The 20,496-nt window shown below is 43.9% G+C and overlaps 1 protein-coding gene across 1 annotated transcript; it reads right to left on the reverse strand.

The window, feature by feature from the left end:
• Positions 1–16,238: 16,238 nt before the first annotated feature.
• LOC109776528 (uncharacterized) lies at positions 16,239–20,439 on the reverse strand. The gene is made up of 4 exons (XM_020335169.2): positions 19,674–20,439; positions 19,388–19,570; positions 18,811–19,108; positions 16,239–17,220 (listed from the first exon to the last, which is right to left on the reverse strand). Exons 1-4 carry the CDS (start codon positions 20,437–20,439, stop codon positions 16,239–16,241), a joined length of 2,229 nt encoding a protein of 742 aa, XP_020190758.2.
• Between the last annotated feature and the right edge of the window lie 57 nt (positions 20,440–20,496).

Here is a 20,496-nt window from a genome sequence, read left to right on the forward strand (position 1 = left end):
TTAGCCGTGTGTGGTGCCCCCCTCCACCATAATCCACCTTGATAATATCGTAGCGGTGCTTAGGCGAAGCCCTGCGTCGGTAGAACATCATCATCGTCACCACACCGTCGTGCTGACGGAACTCTCCCTCAAAGCTCGGCTGGATCGGAGTTCGAGGGACGTCGTCGAGCTGAATGTGTGCTGAACTCGGAGGTGCCGTGCATTCGGTACTTGATCGGTCGGATCGTGAAGACGTATGACTACATCAATCGCGTTGTGCTAATGCTTCCGCTTTCGGTCTACGAGGGTACGTGGACAACACTCTCCCCTCTCGTTGCTATGCATCACCATGATCCTGTGTGTGCGTAGGAATTTTTTTGAAATTACTACGTTCACCTACATCTACAACTATTTCCACTTTTCTGTTTCAGTTATTGCGTAATTATGTTTGGACGTCCCCGGTTGCAAGCAACACTGGCTATCTATAGTATTTGGTGATATTAGATGATTTCTCTCATTATGTGTGGACATTTCCTCTTCGTCGCAAGTCTGACGCCCTTGCCACATGATGACCCACAAGTGTAGGGGATCTATCGTAGTACTGTCAATAAGAGTGTCGAACACAACGAGGAGCAGAAGGAAATGACAAGCGGTCTTCAGCAAGGTAATCTCTGCAAGTACTGAAATTATCGGTAACAGATAGTTATGTGATAGTATAATTCGTAATGGGCAACAAGTAACAAAAGTAAACAAGGTGCAGCAAGGTGGCCCAATCCTTTTTGTGGCAAAGGACAAGCCTGGACGTACTCTTATGTAAAGCAAAGCGCTCCCGAGGATAGATGGGAATTGTTGCCAAGTTAGTTGTCATCATGCTCATATGATTCACGTTCGTTACTTTGATAATTTGATATGTGGGTGGACCGGTGCTTGGGTGTTGTCCTTCCATGGACAAGCCTCACACTTATGATTAACCACTCTCGCAAGCATCCGCAACTACGAAAGAAGTATTAAGATAAATCTAACCATAGCATGAAACATATGGATCCAAATCAGCCCCTTATGAAGCAACACATAAACTAGGGTTTAAGCTTCTGTCACTCTAGCAACCCATCATCTACATATTACTTCCCAATGCCTTCCCCTAGGCCCAAATAATGGTGAAGTGTCATGTAGTCGACGTTCACATAACACCACTAGAGGAAAGACAACATACATCTCATCAAAATATCGAGCAAATACCAAATTCACATGATTACTTATGACAAGACTTCTCCCATGTCGTCAGGAACAAAAGTAACTACTCACAAAGCATGTTCATCTTCATGATCAGAGGGGTATTGAATAGCATTAAGGATCTGAACATATGATCTTCCACCGAATAAACCAACTAGCATCCACTACAAGGAGTAATCAACACTACTAGCAACCCACAGGTACCAATCTGAGGCTTTGGGACAAAGATACAAGAGATGAACTAGGGTTTGAGAGGAGATGGTGCTGGTGAAGATGTTGATGGATATTGACCCCCTCTCGATGAGAGGATCATTGGTGATGACGATGGCTTCAATTTCCCCCTCCCGGGGAGGGAAGTATCCCCGGCAGAACAACCCTACCGGAGCTCTAGATTGGTTTCGCTCAGGTTCTGCCTCGAGACAGCGGCGCTTCGTCCCGAAAACCTCCTTATGATTTTTTTTCCAGGTCAAAACACATCATATAGTAGAAGATGGACGTCGGGGGCCTGAGAGGGGGCCCAAAAGGTAGGGTGGCGTGCCCAGGGGGGTAGGGTGCACCCCCCACCCTTGTGGATGGCTAGTGGCCCCCCTCTGGTGCTTATTTCATCCAATATTTTTTATATATTCCAAAAATATTCTCCGTGAAGTTTCGGGACTTTTGGAGTTGTGCAGAATAGGTATCTCAGATTTGCTCCTTTTCCAGTCCAGAATTTCAGCTGCCGGCATTCTCCCTCTTCATGTAAACCTTGTAAAATAAGAGAGAGAAGGCCTAAATATTGTGATATAATGTGTAATAACAACCCATAATGCAATAAATATAAATATAAAAGCATGATGTAAAATGGACGTATCACCACACTCACCACCTTTTATTCCTACGTCACCACACAGTTCGGTCATCCTATCTTGCATTACAAACTGACAACGGAAAAGAGTATGACAATGTCGCTGTCCGTAACCTCCTCACTTCTCACGGCACCATCTTTCGCCTCACTTGTCCCTACACGTCCCAACAAAATGGTCGTGCCGAGCGTGTCATTCGCACTCTTAACGACTGCGTCCGCACGTTACTCTTCCACTCCAACGTGCCCCCTCAGTTCTGGCCGGATGCTCTCGCCACCGCCAGCCTCCTCATCAACATCAGCCCGTGTTGCCCTCACTGGAACTATGCTCCTCACCAGCTCCTCTTCGGTGCGCCCCCATCGGACAATGGCCTTCGCATTTTCGGGTGTCTCTGTTATCGTAGCACCTGATGGAAATATGCCCTAGAGGCAATAATAAAGTTGTTATTATTTTATATTTCCTTATTCATGATAAAGGTTTATTATTCATGCTAGAATTGTATTGACCAGAAACCTAAATACATGTGTGAATACATAAACAAATATTGTGTCCCTAGTAAGCCTCTACTAGACTAGCTCCTTAATCAAAGATGGTTAAGGTTTCATAACCATGGACATGAGTTGTCATTTGATAACGGGATCACATCATTATGAGAACGATGTGATGGACAAGACCCATCCATCAGCTTAGCATTTTATCGTACAGTTTATTGCTACTACTTTCATGTATGTCAAATACATATTCCTTTGACTATGAGATCATGCAACTCCCGGATACCGCAGGAATACCTTGTGTGCTATCAAACGTCACAACGTAACTGGGTGATTATAAAGATGCTCTACAGGTATCTCCGAAGGTGTTTTGTTGGGTTGGCATGAATCGAGGTTAGGATTTGTCACTCCGAGTATCGGAGAGGTATCTCTGGGCCCTCTCGGTAATACGCATCATAATAAGCCTTGCAAGCAAATGACTAATGAAGTTAGTCTCGGGATGATGTATTACGGAACGAGTAAAGAGACTTGCCGGTAACGAGATTGAACTAGGTATAGAGATACCGACGATCAAATCTCAGGCAAGTAACATACCGACGGGCAAAGGGAATTGTGTATGTTGTCATAATGGTTCGACCGATAAAGATCTTCGTAGAATATGTAGGAGCCAATATGGGCATGCAGGTTCCGCTATTGGTTATTGACCGGAGAGGTGTCTCGGTCATGTCAACATTGTTCTCGAACCCGTAGGGTCCGCACGCTTAACGTTCGTTGGCAATATAGTATTATATGAGTTATGTGATTTGGTGACCGAATGTTGTTCGAAGTCCAGGATGAGATCACGGACATGACGAGGAGTCTCGAAATGGTCGAGAGATAAATATTGATATATAGGACGATGGTATTCGAACACTGGAAGTCTTCTGGAGGGTATCAGGTACTTATCGGGTCACCGAAAGGTGTTTCGGGTACCCCCGACAAAAGTTATGGGCCTTATGGGCCAAGAAAGGGAACGTGATACGTCTCCAACGTATCTACAATTTTTTATTGTTCCATGCTATTATATTATCTGTTTTGGATGTTTTATATGCATTAATATGCTATTTTATATTATTTTTGGGACTAACCTATTAACCCAGAGCCGAGTGCCAGTTTAAGTTTTTTCCATGTTTTGAGTTTCGCGGAAAAGGAATATCAAACGGATTCCAAACAGAACAAAACTTTACGAGGATTTTTCTTGGACCAGAAGACATCCAGAGGACTTTTAGTGCACGTCAGGGGAGCTGCGAGGCAGCCACAAGGACGGAGGGCACGCCCAGGGGGGTAGGGCGCGCCCCCCACCCTTGTGGGCCCCCTTCTGCTCCACCGACCTATTTCTTCCGCCTACATATTCACATATATTCCAAAAACCCTAGAGTAGGCATCGAAACCACTTTTCCACCGCTGTAACCTTCTGTTTCTGTGAGATCCCATCTAGAGGCATTTTCCGGTACTCTGCCGGAGGGGGATTCGACCATGGAGGGCATCTACATCAACCCTATTGCCCTTCCGATGAAGTGTGAGTAGTTTACCACAGACCTACGGGTCCATAGCTAGTAGCTAGATGGCTTCTTCTCTCTCTTTGATTCTCAATACCATGTTCTCCTCGATGTTCTTGGAGATCTATCCGATGTAATCTTCTTTTGCGGTGTGTTTGCCAAGATCCGATGAATTGTGGATTTATGATCAGATTATCCATGAATATTATTTGAGTCTTTTCTGAATTCTTATATGCATGATTTGATATCTTAGTAATTCTCTTTGAACTATCGGTTTGGTTTGGCCAACTAGATTGGTTTTTCTTGCAATGGGAGAAGTGCTTTGCTTTGGGTTCAATCTTGCGGTGCTCAATCCCTGTGACACATAGGGACATGACACGTATTGTATTGTTGCCATCGAGGATAACAAGATGGGGTTTTCATCATATTCCTTGAGTTAATTACGCTACATCATGTCATCTTACTTAATGCGTTACTCTGTTCTTTATGAACTTAATACTCTAGATGTAGAATCGTTTTGGTCGATGTGTGGAGTAATAGTAGTAGATGCAGGCAGGAGTCGGTCTACTTGACATGGACGTGATGCCTATATTCATGATCATTGCCTTAGATATCGTCATAACTTTGCGCTTTTCTATCAATTGCTTGGGAGTAATTTGTTTACCCACCGTAATATTTGCTATCATGAGAGAACGCTCTAGTGAAACCTATGGCCCCCAGGTCTATTTTCCATCTTATAAGTTTCCGATCTACTATTTTGCAATCTTTTACTTTCCAATCTATAAACCAAAGATACCAAAAAATATTTACTTTACAGTTTATCCATCACTATCTGATCTCACTTTTGCAAATTACCATGAAAGGATTGACAACCCCTTTATTGCGTTGGGTGCAAGTTGTTTGATTGTTTGTGCAGGTATTTGGCAATTTGTGCGTTGTCTCCTACTGGATTGATACGTTGGTTCTCAAACTGAGGGAAATACTTACTCTACTTTGCTGCATCACCCTTTCCTCTTCAAGGAAAAACCAACGCAAGCTCAAGAGGTAGCAGGAAGAATTTCTGGCGCCGTTGCCGAGGAGATCTACGCCAAGTCAAGACATACCAAGTACCCTTCATAAATCTCATCTCTTACTCTTACATTATTTCCCATTCGCCTCTCGTTTTTCTCTCCCCCACTTCTAAAACTATTTTTGAAAATGATTTGCCTTATCTTCACCCTTCTTCCGTTCGTCTTGTTCGCTCGCTTTTTGTGTGCTTGTGTGTTGGATTGCTTGCTTTGTCACGATGGCTCAAGAAAATACCAAATTATGTGACTTTTCCAACACCAATAATAGTGATTTTATCAGTACTCCGATTGCTCCCGCTACTAATGCGGAATCTTGTGAAATCAATGCTGCTTTATTGAATCTAGTTATGAAAGATCAATTTTCGGGCCTTCCTAGTGAAGATGCCGCATCCCATCTGAATAATTTCGTTGATTTGTGTGATACGCAAAATAAAAGAGATGTGGATAATGGTCTTGTTAAATTGAAGCTATTTCTGTGATCGAGCTAAAACTTGGTTTTCATCTTTGCCTAAAAATAGTATCGATTCATAGAATAAGTGTAAAGATTCTTTTATTGCCAAGTATTTCCCTCACGCTAAGATCATCTCCCTTAGGAACGATATTATGAATTTTAAACAACTTGATTATGAGCATGTCGCACAATCTTGGGAGAGGATGAAACTTATGATAAGACATTGCCCTACGCATGGTTTGAATTTATGGATGAGTATACAAAATTTTTATGCCGGATTGAACTTTGCTTCTAGAAATCTTTTGGATTCGGCCGCGGGAGGTAATTTTATGGAAATCACTTTAGGGGAATCTACTAAACTCCTACATAATATAATGGTCAACTATTCTCAATGGCATACCAAAAGATCTTCCACTAGTAAAAAATGCATGCAATTGAAGAGATTAATGTTTTGAGTGGAAAGATGGATGAGCTTATGAAATTATTTGCTAGCAAGGGTACTCATGTTGATCCTAATGATATGCCCTTGTCCACTTTGATTGAGCATAATGATGAACCTATGGATGTGAATTTTGTTGGTAGGAACAATTTTGATAACAACACGTATAGAGGAAATTTTAACCCTAGGCCTTTCCCTAGTAATTCATCTAACAATTATGGTAATTCTTACAACAATTCTTATGGAAATTATAATAAGATTCCCTCTTATTCTGAGAATAGTGTTAAAGAATTTATGAGTGCTCAAAAGAATTTTAATACTTTGATTGAAAAAAAATGCTTAAGATTGATGATTTGGCTAGGAACGTGGATAGAATTTATCTTGATGTTGATTATTTGAAACTTAGATCTATTCCACCAAGCATGATATCAGTGAGTCTCTCAAAGCTATGAGAATTTCCATTGATGAGTGCAAATAAAGAACCGCTAAGATGCATGCTAAAAAAGATTGGTTTACAAAAACATGTTCTTCTAGTTTTCGTGAAAATAGTGATGAAGATCTTAAAGTGATTGATGTGACTCCTATTGAATCTTTGTTTTCCAATATGAATCTTGATAAAGATGGGACTGGAGATGAGTCAACTTTAGCTATAAGGTGTCCCAATGATTCGGATTTTTTAGATCTTGATGCAAAAATTGATAGAAGTGGGACTGGTGAGGTTAAAACTTTAAGTAGCAATGAACCCACTATTTTGGATTTCAAGGAATTTAATTATGATAATTGTTCTTTAATAGATTGTATTTCCTTGTTGCAATCCATGTTGAATTCTCCTCATGCTTATAATCAAAATAAAGCTTTTACTAAACATATTGTTGATGCTATGATGCAATCTTTTGAAGAAAAGCTTGAATTGGAAGTTTCTATCCCTAGAAAACTTTATGATGAATGGGAACCTACTATTAAGATCAAGATTAAAAATTATGAGTGCCATGCTTTGTGTGATTTGGGTGCTAGGTTTCCGTGAAAATATTTGGGTGCCATGTTTAAAAATTATGAGAATATTTGGGTTCCATGTTTCTACGATTCCAAAAACTTTATGTGATGTGTTAGGTTTCCGTGAATTTCATGAGTGTTCTTTAAATTTGCATCTTGCGGATTCCACTATTAAGAAACCTATGGGGAGTATTAATGATGTTCTTATTGTTGCAAATATGAATTATGTGCAAGTAGATTTCATTGTTCTTGATATAGATTGCAGTCATACATGTCCTATTATTCTTGGTAGACCTTTCCTTAGAATGATTGGTGCAATTATTGATATGAAACAAGAAAACATTAGATTTAAATTTCCATTAAGGAAGGGCATGGAACACTTTCCAAGAAAGAAAATTAAATTGCCTTATGAATCTATTATGAGAGCTACTTATGGATTGCATACCAAAGATGACAATACCTAGATCTATTCGCATTTTATTCCTAGTTAAGGGCGTTAAACAATAGCGCTTGTTGAAAGGCAACCAATTTTTATTTTTGCTTTTTGGTTCTGTTTTTGAAGTTTCACACATTATTACTTCTGTAGTAATTGTGTTTTGGTGTTTTAATTAGTGTTTGAGCCAAGTAAGACCTTTGGGATGGCTTACGGTGATCGTTGATTTGATTTTGCTGAAAAACAGAAACTTTTGCGCCCAGTGCAGAAAATTCAATAATTTGCTGGAACGTGAAAACCTTCTGAAATTTTTACAAAAAATTGATATACAAATTCCTACTTGTAAGGTCGTCCTACTTGTTCAGAATTTTTAGAGTTACAGAAGTATGCGAAGTTTTTATATTGCTACAGACTGATCTATTTTTGATAGATTTTGTTTTCTATGTGTTGTTGATTATTTTGATGAATCTATGGCTAGTATCGGGGGTATGAACCATGGAAAATTTGGAATACATTAGATATTACACCAATATAAAATAAAAATAAGATCACAACAGTACCTTGAGTGGTTATTAGCTTTGTTTTACTAACGGAGCTCACAAAATTTCGGTTGAGTTTTGTGTTGTGAAGTTTTCAAGTTTTGGGTAAGGATTTGATGGACTATGGAATAAGGAGTGGCAAGAGCCTAACCTTGTGGATGCCCAAAGCACCCCAAGGTAAAATTCAAGGACAGCCAAGAGCCTAAGCTTGGGGATGCCCCGGGAAGGCATCCCCTCTTTCGTCTTCGTCTATCGGTAACATTACTTGAGACTATATTTGTATGCACCACATGATATGTGTTTTGTTTGGAGTGTCTTGTATGATATGAGTATTTGCTTTTTAGTTTGCCACAATCATCCTTACTGTACACACCTTTTGAGAGGGACACACTTCAATCGTGATTTATTAGAATACTTTATGTGCTTCACTTATATCTTTTGAGCTAGGCAATTTTGCTCTAGTGCTTCACTTAAATCTTGCTTGGGTCATGAATTTAGTCCTAATATGATAATTTGCTTGGGTTATTTTGAGAGTCTTTAAACATAGCATGGTAATTTGCTTGGGTTATGAATTTAGTCCTAATAAGATAGTCATCCAAAGGAGATATAATAAAAACTTTCATATATAGAGCATTGAATACTATGAAAAATTTGACTCCTTATAATTGTTTTGAGATGTCGAGTTGGTAATATTAGAGTCATGCTAGTGGTAGTTTGTGAGATTATATTTACAAGTCTGTATTTACCAAGTTATATGATGCATCTTCCACCTTTTTTTCTATTGGCAAGTTCGCAACAGTTTTTGGGCAAACTTAGTGCATGCATCGACCAATTTGATTTATTTCTAGTAGTGATTGTTATGTTGAGAATCTCCCTCTGTATGCGACAGCGGGCGGGATGATCTATGTGTGGACTGCAGTAAGGCCTGAAAACTTAATAAGGTCGAGGCGTGAGCTTGTGTGGACTGGTAGTGATTGTTATGTTTTGTATAAAATTGCAGCCAATATTGTTGCAAACTGATTGAAGCGAGGTCTCCTGATTCTCATCTCCGAGGAGCAAAATGCTTTTGTGCCAGGTAGATTAATTACTGATAACGTCCTTGTCGCTTATGAATGAATTCATTTGATTCGGAAGAAGAAGAGGAAGAAGCCCTTATGTGCAGTTAAATTGGATATGATGAAGGTGTATGGCATAGTTGAATAGAATTTTCTGGATGCTATGATGTGTCAGATGGGTTTCTCTCAATGGTGGATTGATATCATTATGAGGTACATCAAATTAGTCTAAGTTCGCTCTTTGTTTCAACAAGGGTGTGTCCAATATTTTCTCCTCTTCCAAAGCACTACGGCAAGGAGACCCGTTGTCCCCTGACTTATTCCATGTTTTGTTTCGAGGGTTTATCGGCTTGCTTAACAAGGCCCAGCAGGAACAAAGGATCAAAGTGCTGGAGTTTGGGAGGGACGACCCTCACATAACACACCTCCTTTTTGCGCATGACATCATTGTGTTTCTCGAAGCGGAGGCAAAAAATATGGTGTGGTTATAAAATATTATGCAGGTGTAAGAACAAGCCTTTGGCCAAAAGGTGAATTTATAGAAATCGTTGATTTATTTTGGCAATGTTTGTGATGATCAAGCAAAAGAAGTAGTGGAAAAAATCAATGGGTATGTTAGTTATGAGGCTCTTAATAAGAAGTGTTTGGGCTTACCAACGGTGGTGGGCGTTCAAAAGATGGGTGCTTTAAATATGTTAGAAAAAGATCGGGATGGAAGGGTTAAGGGTTGTCTAAGAAGGATGAGAGGTTCTCATCAAGTTAGTTCACCAAGCAATCCCCACGTTTGCCATGAGTTGTTTCCAGTTCTCCAAAAAACTATGCTGGAACCTAACGACTATCTTTTCTAAATTTTGCTGGGGAACAGAAAATGGCAAGTGTAAACTTCACTTGGTCGCTTGGGATAAGATGTGTAAAAGTAAGCGCTTGGGACTTGGGAGGTTTGAGTTTCAGAGATTTTGAAGCGTTAAACAAGACTCTTTTAGCTAAGCAAGCTTGGCGTCTCCTTGCCGCCCCAAAACTCTTTGTGTGTGAGTGTCTTAAAAGCTAGATATTTTCAAAATTCCAAGTGCATGGAAGCTTCATGCCCAAAGAGTGCGTCTAGAGGATCGGTGATGGCCCTAAAATTAAAGGTCTGGTTGACAATTGGATTCCGCATGAGGAAGCAAGAAAGCTGATAGAAGCAAACGATACATGGAATATAAACACCGTTGATGACCTCCTTGATTATTCGGGTAAGGAGTGGGATATCCCAACACTTCTGAGAGCTTTCCATGCTAGCGATGTGAAGGACATTCTTCAAGTTGCAGTCCATGGCGTGGAAAGGAAGATTACCAGGCGTGGAACTACCATAATAGCGGACATTTTATAGTTTGATTGACTTACCATCTTGAGAATTGAGATGTAGCTGAAAGAGCAGATGGCGGACGGACCAGTGAGCGCATCATCTGTGGCAGCTCAGCAAGGCTGGAACGAATTGTGGAGTACAGATATCCCAGGCAAGGCAAAGATTCATGTTTGAAGGCAGGAAGATCAGTGTGAATTTTCGTAGAACATGTTTAAGCTTGTGGCTCCTCGATTGGCTGGGTAGAAAGAAAGAAGCGGGGAGGGTGTTTGTGATGATGATTCTATTGTTAGGAGTAAACCACGGGTTGATGTGATGATTGGTGTGTCAGTTGGCGCAGCATCGTTGTGCTCGCCGAGACTCCACGCATGTAGTTGGGCAGCCGGACGTGCAGCAATCTTTGGGGCGTGTAGAGGCCCGGTCTTGCGGCCGTTGAGAGGCTGCGCAGGTCTTGAGGAGCCATGCATGTAACCAGCGGTAGTTTGTTAGTGCATGCGCGTGTGCATGCATAGTTGGTTAGCCAGGCCGTAGGTTAGTGGCCCGTGTGGCATTCTAGTTAGTTAGTGCGTGGGTGGCCCTGATGTGTGGCCGTGTGCTATATAAGCAGCTAGTAGTCGCCATGAGGTAGTCGGGGGGAGCCGAGTGTAGCCATGTAGCCACTGTAAAGAAGAAAAGGATTGGGGCGTTCGTGTGCCCGTGGCGGCGTTCGTGCGCCGGCCGGAAAATCTTGTGTGCACCGTTCTTTTTCTTCCACCTCTGTTCGAATGAGAGGAGAGGTAGCTAGAGGGTTGTGGTTCCAACATTTGGTATCAGAGCTGGTTCATCTTTGGCGTTGTTCTCCTTGCCGGAGGCGGGCCAACGGTGGCGGAGTTCGTCGGCGGCTGCGCGATGCTCCGGGCCGTGTGTCGGTCTATGGAGGTGCGCGGCGCGGCGAGGAGGCCGCGGTGGCTGCGGCGGCACGGTGAGGAGGCCGCGGAGGACCTGCGTGGTGGCGGCTTCAACGACACACAGCGGCATGGCGGCATGGAGGTGCTGCGTTGCGGTTGAGGCCGCAGCGGTGCAGGGCAATAAGCCGTGGCGGCGAGCCGGGCGTGACCGGTGCGTGTTATGGGTGCGCACTGGACGCGTCGGGACCGTGGGCGCGCGTACGAGCGTGCGGTTGACGTTGGGAGGAGGTGTATGTCGCCGTTGGGCTCGAGTCCGTGCTCGAGTTTGGCTGCATCCTTCGGCGTTTGTCGCTGGCGGCTGCCATGGCGGACGCGGAGGCGGCGTGCGGTGAGCGTCTGGTGCGGTCGGGCTCGTCGGGCACGTCGGGTGCGCGCGGGACGTGCGGGATGCACTGATACGATCGGGCTCGTCGGGCGCGTCGGGTGTGGGCGGGACGTGCGGGGCGCAGAGGGACGCCAGGCGTGTGTCGCCGGCGGAGAAGGAGCTCGGTGTTTGTCGCCGGGGTCGTGACGGATCATGGTGCGACCGGCGTCAGTGCGCCAGGTCAGGTCCATGGCAGTGCGACCAGCATCGGTGCGCCAGGTCAAGTCCGCGGCTGTGACGACAAGGATGGGAGCTGCAACAACTCCGGCGACGGCGACGACGAACCAAGTCGTGGTTTAGGGGGAGTATGTTAGGAGTAAACCACGGGTTGATGTGATGACTGGTGTGTCAGTTGGCGCAGCATCGTTGTACTCGCCGAGATTCCACGCATGTAGTTGGGCAGCCGGACGTGCAGCAATCTTTGGGGCGTGTAGAGGCCCGATCATGCGGCCATTGAGAGGCTGCGCAGGTCTTGAGGAGCCATGCATGTAACCAGCGGTAGTTTGTTAGTGCATGCGCGTGTGCATGCATAGTTGGTTAGCCAGGCCGTGGGTTAGTGGTCTGTGTGGCATTCTAGTTAGTTAGTGCGTGGGTGGCCCTCATGTGTGGCCGTATGCTATATAAGCAGCTAGTAGTCGCCGTGAGGGAGTAAGGGGGAGCCGAGTGTAGCCATATAGCCACTGTAAAGAAGAAAAGGATTGGGACATTCGTGCGCCCGTGGCGGTGTTCGTGCGCCGGCCGGAAAATCTTGTGTCCATTGTTTTTTTTCTTCCACCTCTATTCAAGTGAGAGGAAAGGTAGCTAGAGGGCTGCGGTTCCAACATCTATATCATATGTGGCTGGCTTGAAACATAATGAGTGATGGAAAGCAGATCGAGGGAACTCGCAGGGTAGTCAATAGAGTCTAGGCACTTGTTGAATAGTGGGCTATTGTTCATGCTCTGAAGACTCATATAGCATATCCAGCAAAAAAAAAAGACTCATATAGCAAAACCTGTTGTTGCGGTGCCTTGGGTTCCACCCAAGGTGGACTGGCTGAAGGTCAATGCCGATGGCACCATGACAAAAGGAGGAAGAATCTCTGGCGGAGGAGTGAGCGACCACCATGGCATGTTTCGGGTTGGGGCATGGCATTTTTTCACCAGTGTCACTATTTCGGAAAATGCTGAATTATAGGTGTATAGGCGTGGTGTGCAGCTGACCATTGAATTGGATGCACATAAGCTTAGTCAAGCTCAGTCTCGAGACAGATAACCAGTGTGTGGCGCTGATTATACAATCCAATTATCGTGATCGTTCCAGGTTTGGCCCTCTTATTGAAGAGATAAAGGGAGTTGCTTGTTGGTGTGGACGAGCACCAGGTGGACGTATGCAGGTGCATGTAAGGAGAAGGTTGGGGTGGGGGGGGGGGGGGGGTCGTTTTTATGCCTCGATAACTTAGTGTAAAAAGCTCGGTAGCTTACCTATTGCATGTGCAGTAATTTATGTAGCCCAGTCCTGGTAACTTTTGACCCAAAAAATTCGACGAAACATATATAGGATGTAGTTTTGAAGGTCTCATCGTGTCAGATTTAATGTTGAAAATAAATTTGAATTAGATTGATGGTTTAAGGTATAAGGTATTTTGAATTTAAAAGATGACACTGGTAGAAAAAGGACCTAATGTGAGACACATTAGTCCCGGTTTGATTTTGGCCCGGTACTAATGGTATCATTAGTGCCGGTTCGAACGGCTATGCATTAATGCCGGTTCGTGTTGAACCTTTAGTACCGGGTCGTGCCACGAACCGGTACTAAAGGGGTGGTGGCAGGTTGGCGTCAGACCGGGGCCCCACGATCACCTTTAGTTCCGGTTTGTGGCACAAACCGGTACTAAAGGACCTTTAGTATCGGTTCGTGCCATGAACCGGGACTAAAGGGGTTTGACCTATAGTCCCGGTTGGAGACACAAACCGGGACTATAGGACAATTTTCAAACTCTACCCCCCTGTATCGCCATTTCAGTTTTGAAAAAATCAAAAGAAAATGATAAAAACTTCAAAAAATAAAATCCTTTGAGAGGTAGTCATATTACTACATCTACTAGTTAGGAAAATTTGAAAACTTCAATTTGGACATGTTTTGCAAAAAGTATAGGGAAAATGTAAAACGGCTATAACTTTTGCATACGATGTCAGAAAAAACGTATAATATATCAAAAATTCAGCACAAAAATCCGCATACGATTTTGATAGCCTATGGCCTGTTTGCAATTTTTTAGAATCCTCAAATTCCAAAAGGAAAAAAAGATATGCTCAAATTTCAGTTTTTTTGGTTAAATCTGGTCAAACTATGGTCAAACTACTTATTCAAGAAGTATTAATTTTACTACATAATTATTCAAGAATATTAGTGTTACTAAATAATTATTTCAATTTTTTGAATTTTGGTCAAATCTGGTCAAACTATGGTCAAACTGTGGTCAAACTTATTCAAAAAATATTAGTGTTACTAAATAATTACTGTTTTTTAGAATAATAGTTTCAAACTCAATCGGTGAAACGTGTGACCTAATGCTCAAGCTAAACTGCGGAGGGTTAATAGGATTGTCAGCTTACATTTGTCAGGAAAACAACAAGTGCAGACTTGGAAAGTAGAGGGAATAGAACTCTGAAGTTAAGCGTGCTCAGGCTGGGGGAGTGAGAGGATGGGTGACCGGCCGGGAAGTTAGACGATTTGAAATGAGTGATCCACACTTGAGTAGTTAAGAGGGGTGATTAGAGACTAAATCATCAAATAATTCAGAAAATTGAAAATAAAAAAAATTCAAATTTTTTTTCCAAAATTTTCAGAATTTTTTTTCAAAAAAAAACCTTTAGTACCGGTTGGTAACACCAACCGGTACTAAAGGTCCCCCATAGCACAGCGCGAGCTCACGCCACGTGGTGGGCCTTTAGCGGCGGTTCGTGCCGAACCGGTACTAAAGGGGGGGGGGGGGCTTTTGTCTCCACTCTTTAGTGCCGGTTGCAGAACCGGCACTAAAGGCCCTTACGAACCGATGATAAAGCTTCGTTTTCTATTAGTGTGAGAAGAATGTAGAATGATATCATTTTATTCCTGCAGTATATGCATGCGTTAATGTGCATGTGGGCAGAAGAGGATGAATCATTTATGTCTATCTCTAAAAATATAACACTGCTAGTTAGTGAAATCCTTTAGTAAATGTATGTGATGAATACCTTTAAATACTGGACAAACACTTTTACAGTACATGGTAAATACTTATTATATACACTAGTCCTCAACCCGTGCGTCCGCACGGTCTAGGAAAAGCTCCATCTTAACATTGTTAAACAATTCTATAATTATTTCAATAATACACTTCATTTTTGAATAAGTGCGATGACGATATCTCCACATAAACATTATAGTATAATTTAGGCTATAGTATATTTAATGCAGATGTTAATTATATATACAAATGTCGCCTATATTAATTAAGAAATTGGATTTAAGACAAAGTATGATGCCCTATATATTTTGAAATGAGGACCATTCTCTGCGTTGAAACATTATGGATTTGAGTATACCACCCTAGATAATTTATTGTTTTCTTGTAAATATTTCTATTTGAAATACCATAAAAATTACAGGTTTATGCTCAAATTTGAAAGCTGATAGTGAGAGATGTTTGTATGTTCGTCTTCGCTTTATTTTTCATTGGGCAGATCTTCTTTTCACACGGTAGGAACAAAAAAGTTTCATTCAGGCTTAGACTCTTTTTTTTTAAACATGAGGCTTCGGGAGGATTTATATGTATGTGTTGCCAGAGAGAACAATTGTACGTTTAAAAAAAATCAAGGGAAGATGTACGTGTCCATTGTTTGTTCATAGCGTGGCGCTTGAGGACTTTTCATTTATGCGTATCTTTTTTTTAGGAGAGTGTATCATTTTTTCTTTACGAAAGGGGGAGGCAAGTGTATTTGTATTGGTCCAAACTAAACTTGGGCATTATTTTATTTTATTTTTTGAGGGGAACTTGCATCTTTATTAAAGCTTAATCAAAGTTTGGGATCTCGTACGCTACAACCTGAATAATACAATCAGGAGGAAAATCATAAAAACTAGAAGTCTCATTGCAAACCCCCTCTCTAGCTAAACCATGCGCTGCTGCATTTGCCGAGCGCCGAACCCATGCGACTCTGAACTCTTGATGAGTCCGCAGCATCTTGGCGGCTTGGCTTAAAGAATATGGGATTCTCTTTCCGGTGGAAAACTGCATCTGAAAATGAGACTGAGACCTACTTTTCGAATTGTCTTTTATCTCCTCCACGACTGGACCAAAGGTGGAGAGATTCCTTCGTTCTTCATTGAGCATTGTCACCACCTCTTGATTATCCAGTTCCACATGAAGGCGCTGAACGTCCGTGTCAAGTGCCAACTGCACTGCACTGCACTCCTTGCCGCAAAGATCTCGGCGAGTAAGGGATTAGTGATGCTCTGGAAGAAGACAGAAGTCCCTCCCCTAAAAGCACTGTGGTGATCCCTAAGGACCACTCCTCCTCCCCCTGTCATGCGCCCTAGCCATAGCTCCGTCAGCATTCGCCTTGATCCACCCAGGCTCCGGCGGCTGCCACTTCTCCGGTTTCCTTGGTTCCTTGATCGTGGGCTCCTTCACATGAACCTGGCGCCACTCCTGTATGTGTGGGTGCACTCTCTCGGCCAGCTCGCGGGCTTCTTGTATCCTCTTCCCATCTCTTGTTTCATTTCTTGCACACCATAGACCGTACAGCGCGTGAATCATCGTCTCGCGTTCTGCCGCTCCCGCGTCGGCAAACCAGGACTTGAGCCAGGCAACAAGGCTGTTCAGTGAGCCGTCCATCATCGGCGGCTGCACCACCGGTTCTCCCTTGTCTTCGCACAGGTGTTTCCAAAACAGCACTGAATGCGGGCACGCCCAAAATCGGTGGAACGTGGTCTCCTCGCGACCAAAGGCGCAGCAGAACACGCCCGGCTTTATCCGACGCCTATGCAGCTCATTGCCGCCAGCCAGCCCGTTCTTCATCAGTCGCCATGCATGAATCTTCGCCTTCCCTGGAGCATTAGTGTCCCACAGAGCCAGCCACGCTTTATGGTCCCTGCTTGGCATCGAAGAACCCAGTTGTCCAGTCTTGACGCCACTTAAACTCATGCAAAGGTGATATGCCGACTTGACTGAAAATTGTCCATTGTTGCTGAAGTTCCATGCCATGTAGTCCCTCATGTTCGGTCCACCAATCACAGTCTGCTTTATATCCTCAGCATCCCCGGGAGTAAACATCCTCTCCACTTTGTTCATGTCCCATGCAACACCTGATTCATCGAGGAGGTGGCGCACATGAGTGATACCTGCAATGTACTGCTGCCCAAGTGGCTTAAGGCTACCATGGCGCGGGAGCCAGTTGTCATGGTGGATTTTTATGGATGTGCCATCCCCAATCCTCCACACTACTCCTTCACGCAGTAGCTCACGGCCATGTATAATGCTTCTGAAAGTGAACGAACCACCAGTAGGGCATGTGGCATTCATAATCGATCCCTGGGGGAAATACCGTGCCTTGAGCCAGGGCAGTCGACAAGGGGGGCCAAAGTGGGCGACCGCCCAGGGCCCCCAAATCCCTAGGGGCCCCCAAATCGCAGTTTTATGTCAGGATGAAAAAGGCCCAGCTTACCTGCCTGCTAGATACCCCTCAAAAAAAAAAAAAACCTGCCTGCTAGATCATCCCTGATGTACGACCTAGCGCAACCCCAATCCAGCAGTTCACCTCGGGCCGCCGGACGACGACAGCGCGGAAGCGTAGTGCAACCCCAATTCAGGAATTTGGCTCGCGCCGTCGGATGACAACATCGCCGTGCAACACTTCTCTCTAATCTGCGGCTTCTTTGGCCGCCCCAAGTTTAGGCCTCTCGATGATGCATGTGTCACCGTAGGTAACTTCCTGTAGTTCCTACTCTGCTCCTATCAATAATTAATTAGTTATCCATGATTGAATTGCTTGTCTTGTTCATACCACACTAAACTTAAACTGCAACGTGGTCTTAAATTTTGGTTTTCAGAATTGTTTCCCCGCTGAACATGTACTAGTAATACTGTAGTTACGCTATCAGGTCGTCAGGTGGACAGTCCTGACTTTGTGCATCAAACCTCCATTGAATCATCGTTCTATTCATTATCCATCAACCGATCATGTATTGTAGCTCGTCTAGGTGTTGTTGGCAGTGCGTGTTTTTGTTCTCCTTGTGTAATTACCGTGATGACATTTGTCCATCTATCAGGTATTTGTTCTCAAATCATCAACCGACCATGCGTTTCTTTGATTGTTTCAGATAGAACTATTTTGAGGATAGATGCTCATACAAGATTTCAAAGTTGTTCATCCAAGTTTCAAGGTTTGGCATTCTTTTGTTCCCTTATATATTTTGATAAGCCTAGAATTCATGTACCGATGCTTTTCAGTAGAGCACTATGTTAGTTTATTGCTTTAGCAGTACCTTTGGTGCTTTAAATTTCATAATTGATGTATTTTAAAATTGTACAAAATAACACATAAACAAGAATTTGAATTAAGTGAAATTATACTTTAGTGTTATTAGCTATATATTTTTAATGTTAGAGCCTCATTTTGCGTTTCGTCCCGGGGCCCCAAATGTCTGGAGACGGCCCTGCCTTGAGCACCCTAGCACACAATGAATCTGGGCACTGCAGCACTCGCCAAGCTTGGTTGGCCAGCAAGGCTTGGTTAAATGCCTATGGATCCCGAAAGCCCATTCCTCCTTCTCGCTTCTCCCTACACATCTTTTTCCATGCAAGCCAGTGCACCCTCCTCTCCCCATTAGCTTCTCCCCACCAGAAGTTAGATGAAATAGAAGTCAGGTTCCGGCACATTTTCTTGGTGAGTTGGAAGCAGCTCATGGTGAGAGTTGGCGTAGCTTGGAGTCCCGACTTGACGAGGACCTCTCGTGCCGCCTTTGACAGCCCTTGACCCTTCGATCCAGTAACTTTTCCAGCTGAACTCTCTTTGACATATTTAAAAGTCCCCTCTTTGGACCTACCGACCAGTGTCGGCAGTCCTAAGTACCTTTCACTCAAAGCTTCAGAGTTGATCCCAATCACTCCAAGTAATTCAACCTTACTCGCATCTCTACACCCTTTCCCAAAGAAAACCGATGACTTTTGCAAGTTGACCTTCTGTCCTGAGGCTTCCTCATAAACCCGAAGTATGTCCCTTAGTGCCTCAAAACTGCCACGGTTCCCCTCCAGGAAGACAATGCTGTCGTCTGCAAAGAGAAGGTGAGTGAGGTGGGGGCCAGTGCTCCCAAACGACACCCCCTTGAGTTTATTCTCATGTTGAGCAGCTCTTAGTAACGCAGAAAAACCTTCAACGCAAAACAAGAACAGGTATGGAGAGAGCAGATCTCCCTGGCGTAGTCCCCTGGAGGGAAGGAATGATCTCGAGAAACCACCATTAAGTTTGACGGAGAAACGTGCTGAGGTTACACATCTCATAACCATCTGGATCCACCTGTGATCAAAACCAAATCGATCTAGCATCTGTTCTAAGAAAATCCATTCGGTGCGATCATACGCCTTCATCATATCTAGCTTAACTGCACACAACGGTGTCTTCCTCTTCCTCGTTCTAATGGCATGAGTACATTCATAGGCCACTAAAACATTATCTGTCATGAGCCTCCCTGGTACGAAAGCGCTCTGCTCCTCAGATATCAACACAGGTAAGATCACCTTGAGCCTGTTAGCCAAAACTTTAGTAGCAATCTTATAGAGCACATTACACAAACTTATTGACCTAAACTGAGACATCAGCTCCGGTGTGCTAACTTTAGGTATCATCACAATTACAGTGTCATTAAACGAATCAGGAGTAGCCTCCCCCGACAGAAAGCCCCTCACCGCCGCACACACATCCTCCTTAACAGTGACCAGTGTCTCTGATAAAACAAGGCGGCAGGCCATCCGGGCCGGGTGCTTTCATAGGCCCCATCTGAAACAGAGCACGCTCAATCTCCCCATCCGATATAGGAGCCGTCAACCTGGCATTCATATCCTCAGAAATGACAGGGTCAAAAAGATCTAGGAGTCTCTTTGTCTGGACAGATCCCTCCGACGCAAAAAGCTTCTCATAGAACGTAGCCGCCAACTCCCGTATGCCCTCATCATCCGTACATCTCGTACCATTCTCCCACCTCAACTCCTTCACCGTGTTCTTCCTCTTTCGATGGGAGGCCCGGTTCTGAAAATATTGGGTGTTCCGGTCCCCCGCCTTGAGCCAGTCTACACGAGAACGTTGTTTTTGCATAATCTCCTCTCTCTCATAAACTTCATTTAGCTGACTCTCTATATCACGCACTTCCGTCGTTAATCCAGTGACTAACGCGCGCTCTTTGGCATCCAACAACTCTTTCTCCAGCCTTTGAATCTGTCGCCGAACCGACCCAAACACCGTGCGTCCCCATCCTCGCAGCGACTTCGTTATTTCATGTAACCTGTCGCATACTGCTCCGGGGGACTTGTTCTGCCCCTGCACTTGCTCCCAAGCATGCTGCATCATCGCCTCATAGCCCTCATGCCGCAGCCACATCTCTTCACACCGAACGGGGTGGTCCCCCCTCGGCTGCGTTGTCTCCATGTCTCGAACATGCACCAGGATTGCCATATGATCCGATTCCTCTGTAAGAATGTTCTCCATAGTCGTACCTGGAAACAAACCCATAAAGTCACCGGTGCATGTTGCCCTGTCTAGCCT

Source organism: Aegilops tauschii, unplaced genomic scaffold, assembly GCF_002575655.3.
Source record: "Aegilops tauschii subsp. strangulata cultivar AL8/78 unplaced genomic scaffold, Aet v6.0 Super-Scaffold_285, whole genome shotgun sequence".
Lineage (NCBI taxonomy): Eukaryota > Viridiplantae > Streptophyta > Magnoliopsida > Poales > Poaceae > Aegilops > Aegilops tauschii.

Bases quoted from the DNA above. Each gene is read 5' to 3' on its own strand.
- LOC109776528 (XM_020335169.2), bottom strand. From the start codon at position 20,439: ATGGAGAACATTCTTACAGAGGAATCGGATCATATGGCAATCCTGGTG. The intron at 19,571-19,673 runs GTCACTGTTAAG...TGATACCTAAAG, and splicing joins TTGTTTTATCAGAGACACTG to TTAGCACACCGGAGCTGATG. The intron at 17,221-18,810 runs GTACTTAGGACT...GTTCACTTTCAG, and splicing joins TCTGAAGCTTTGAGTGAAAG to AAGCATTATACATGGCCGTG.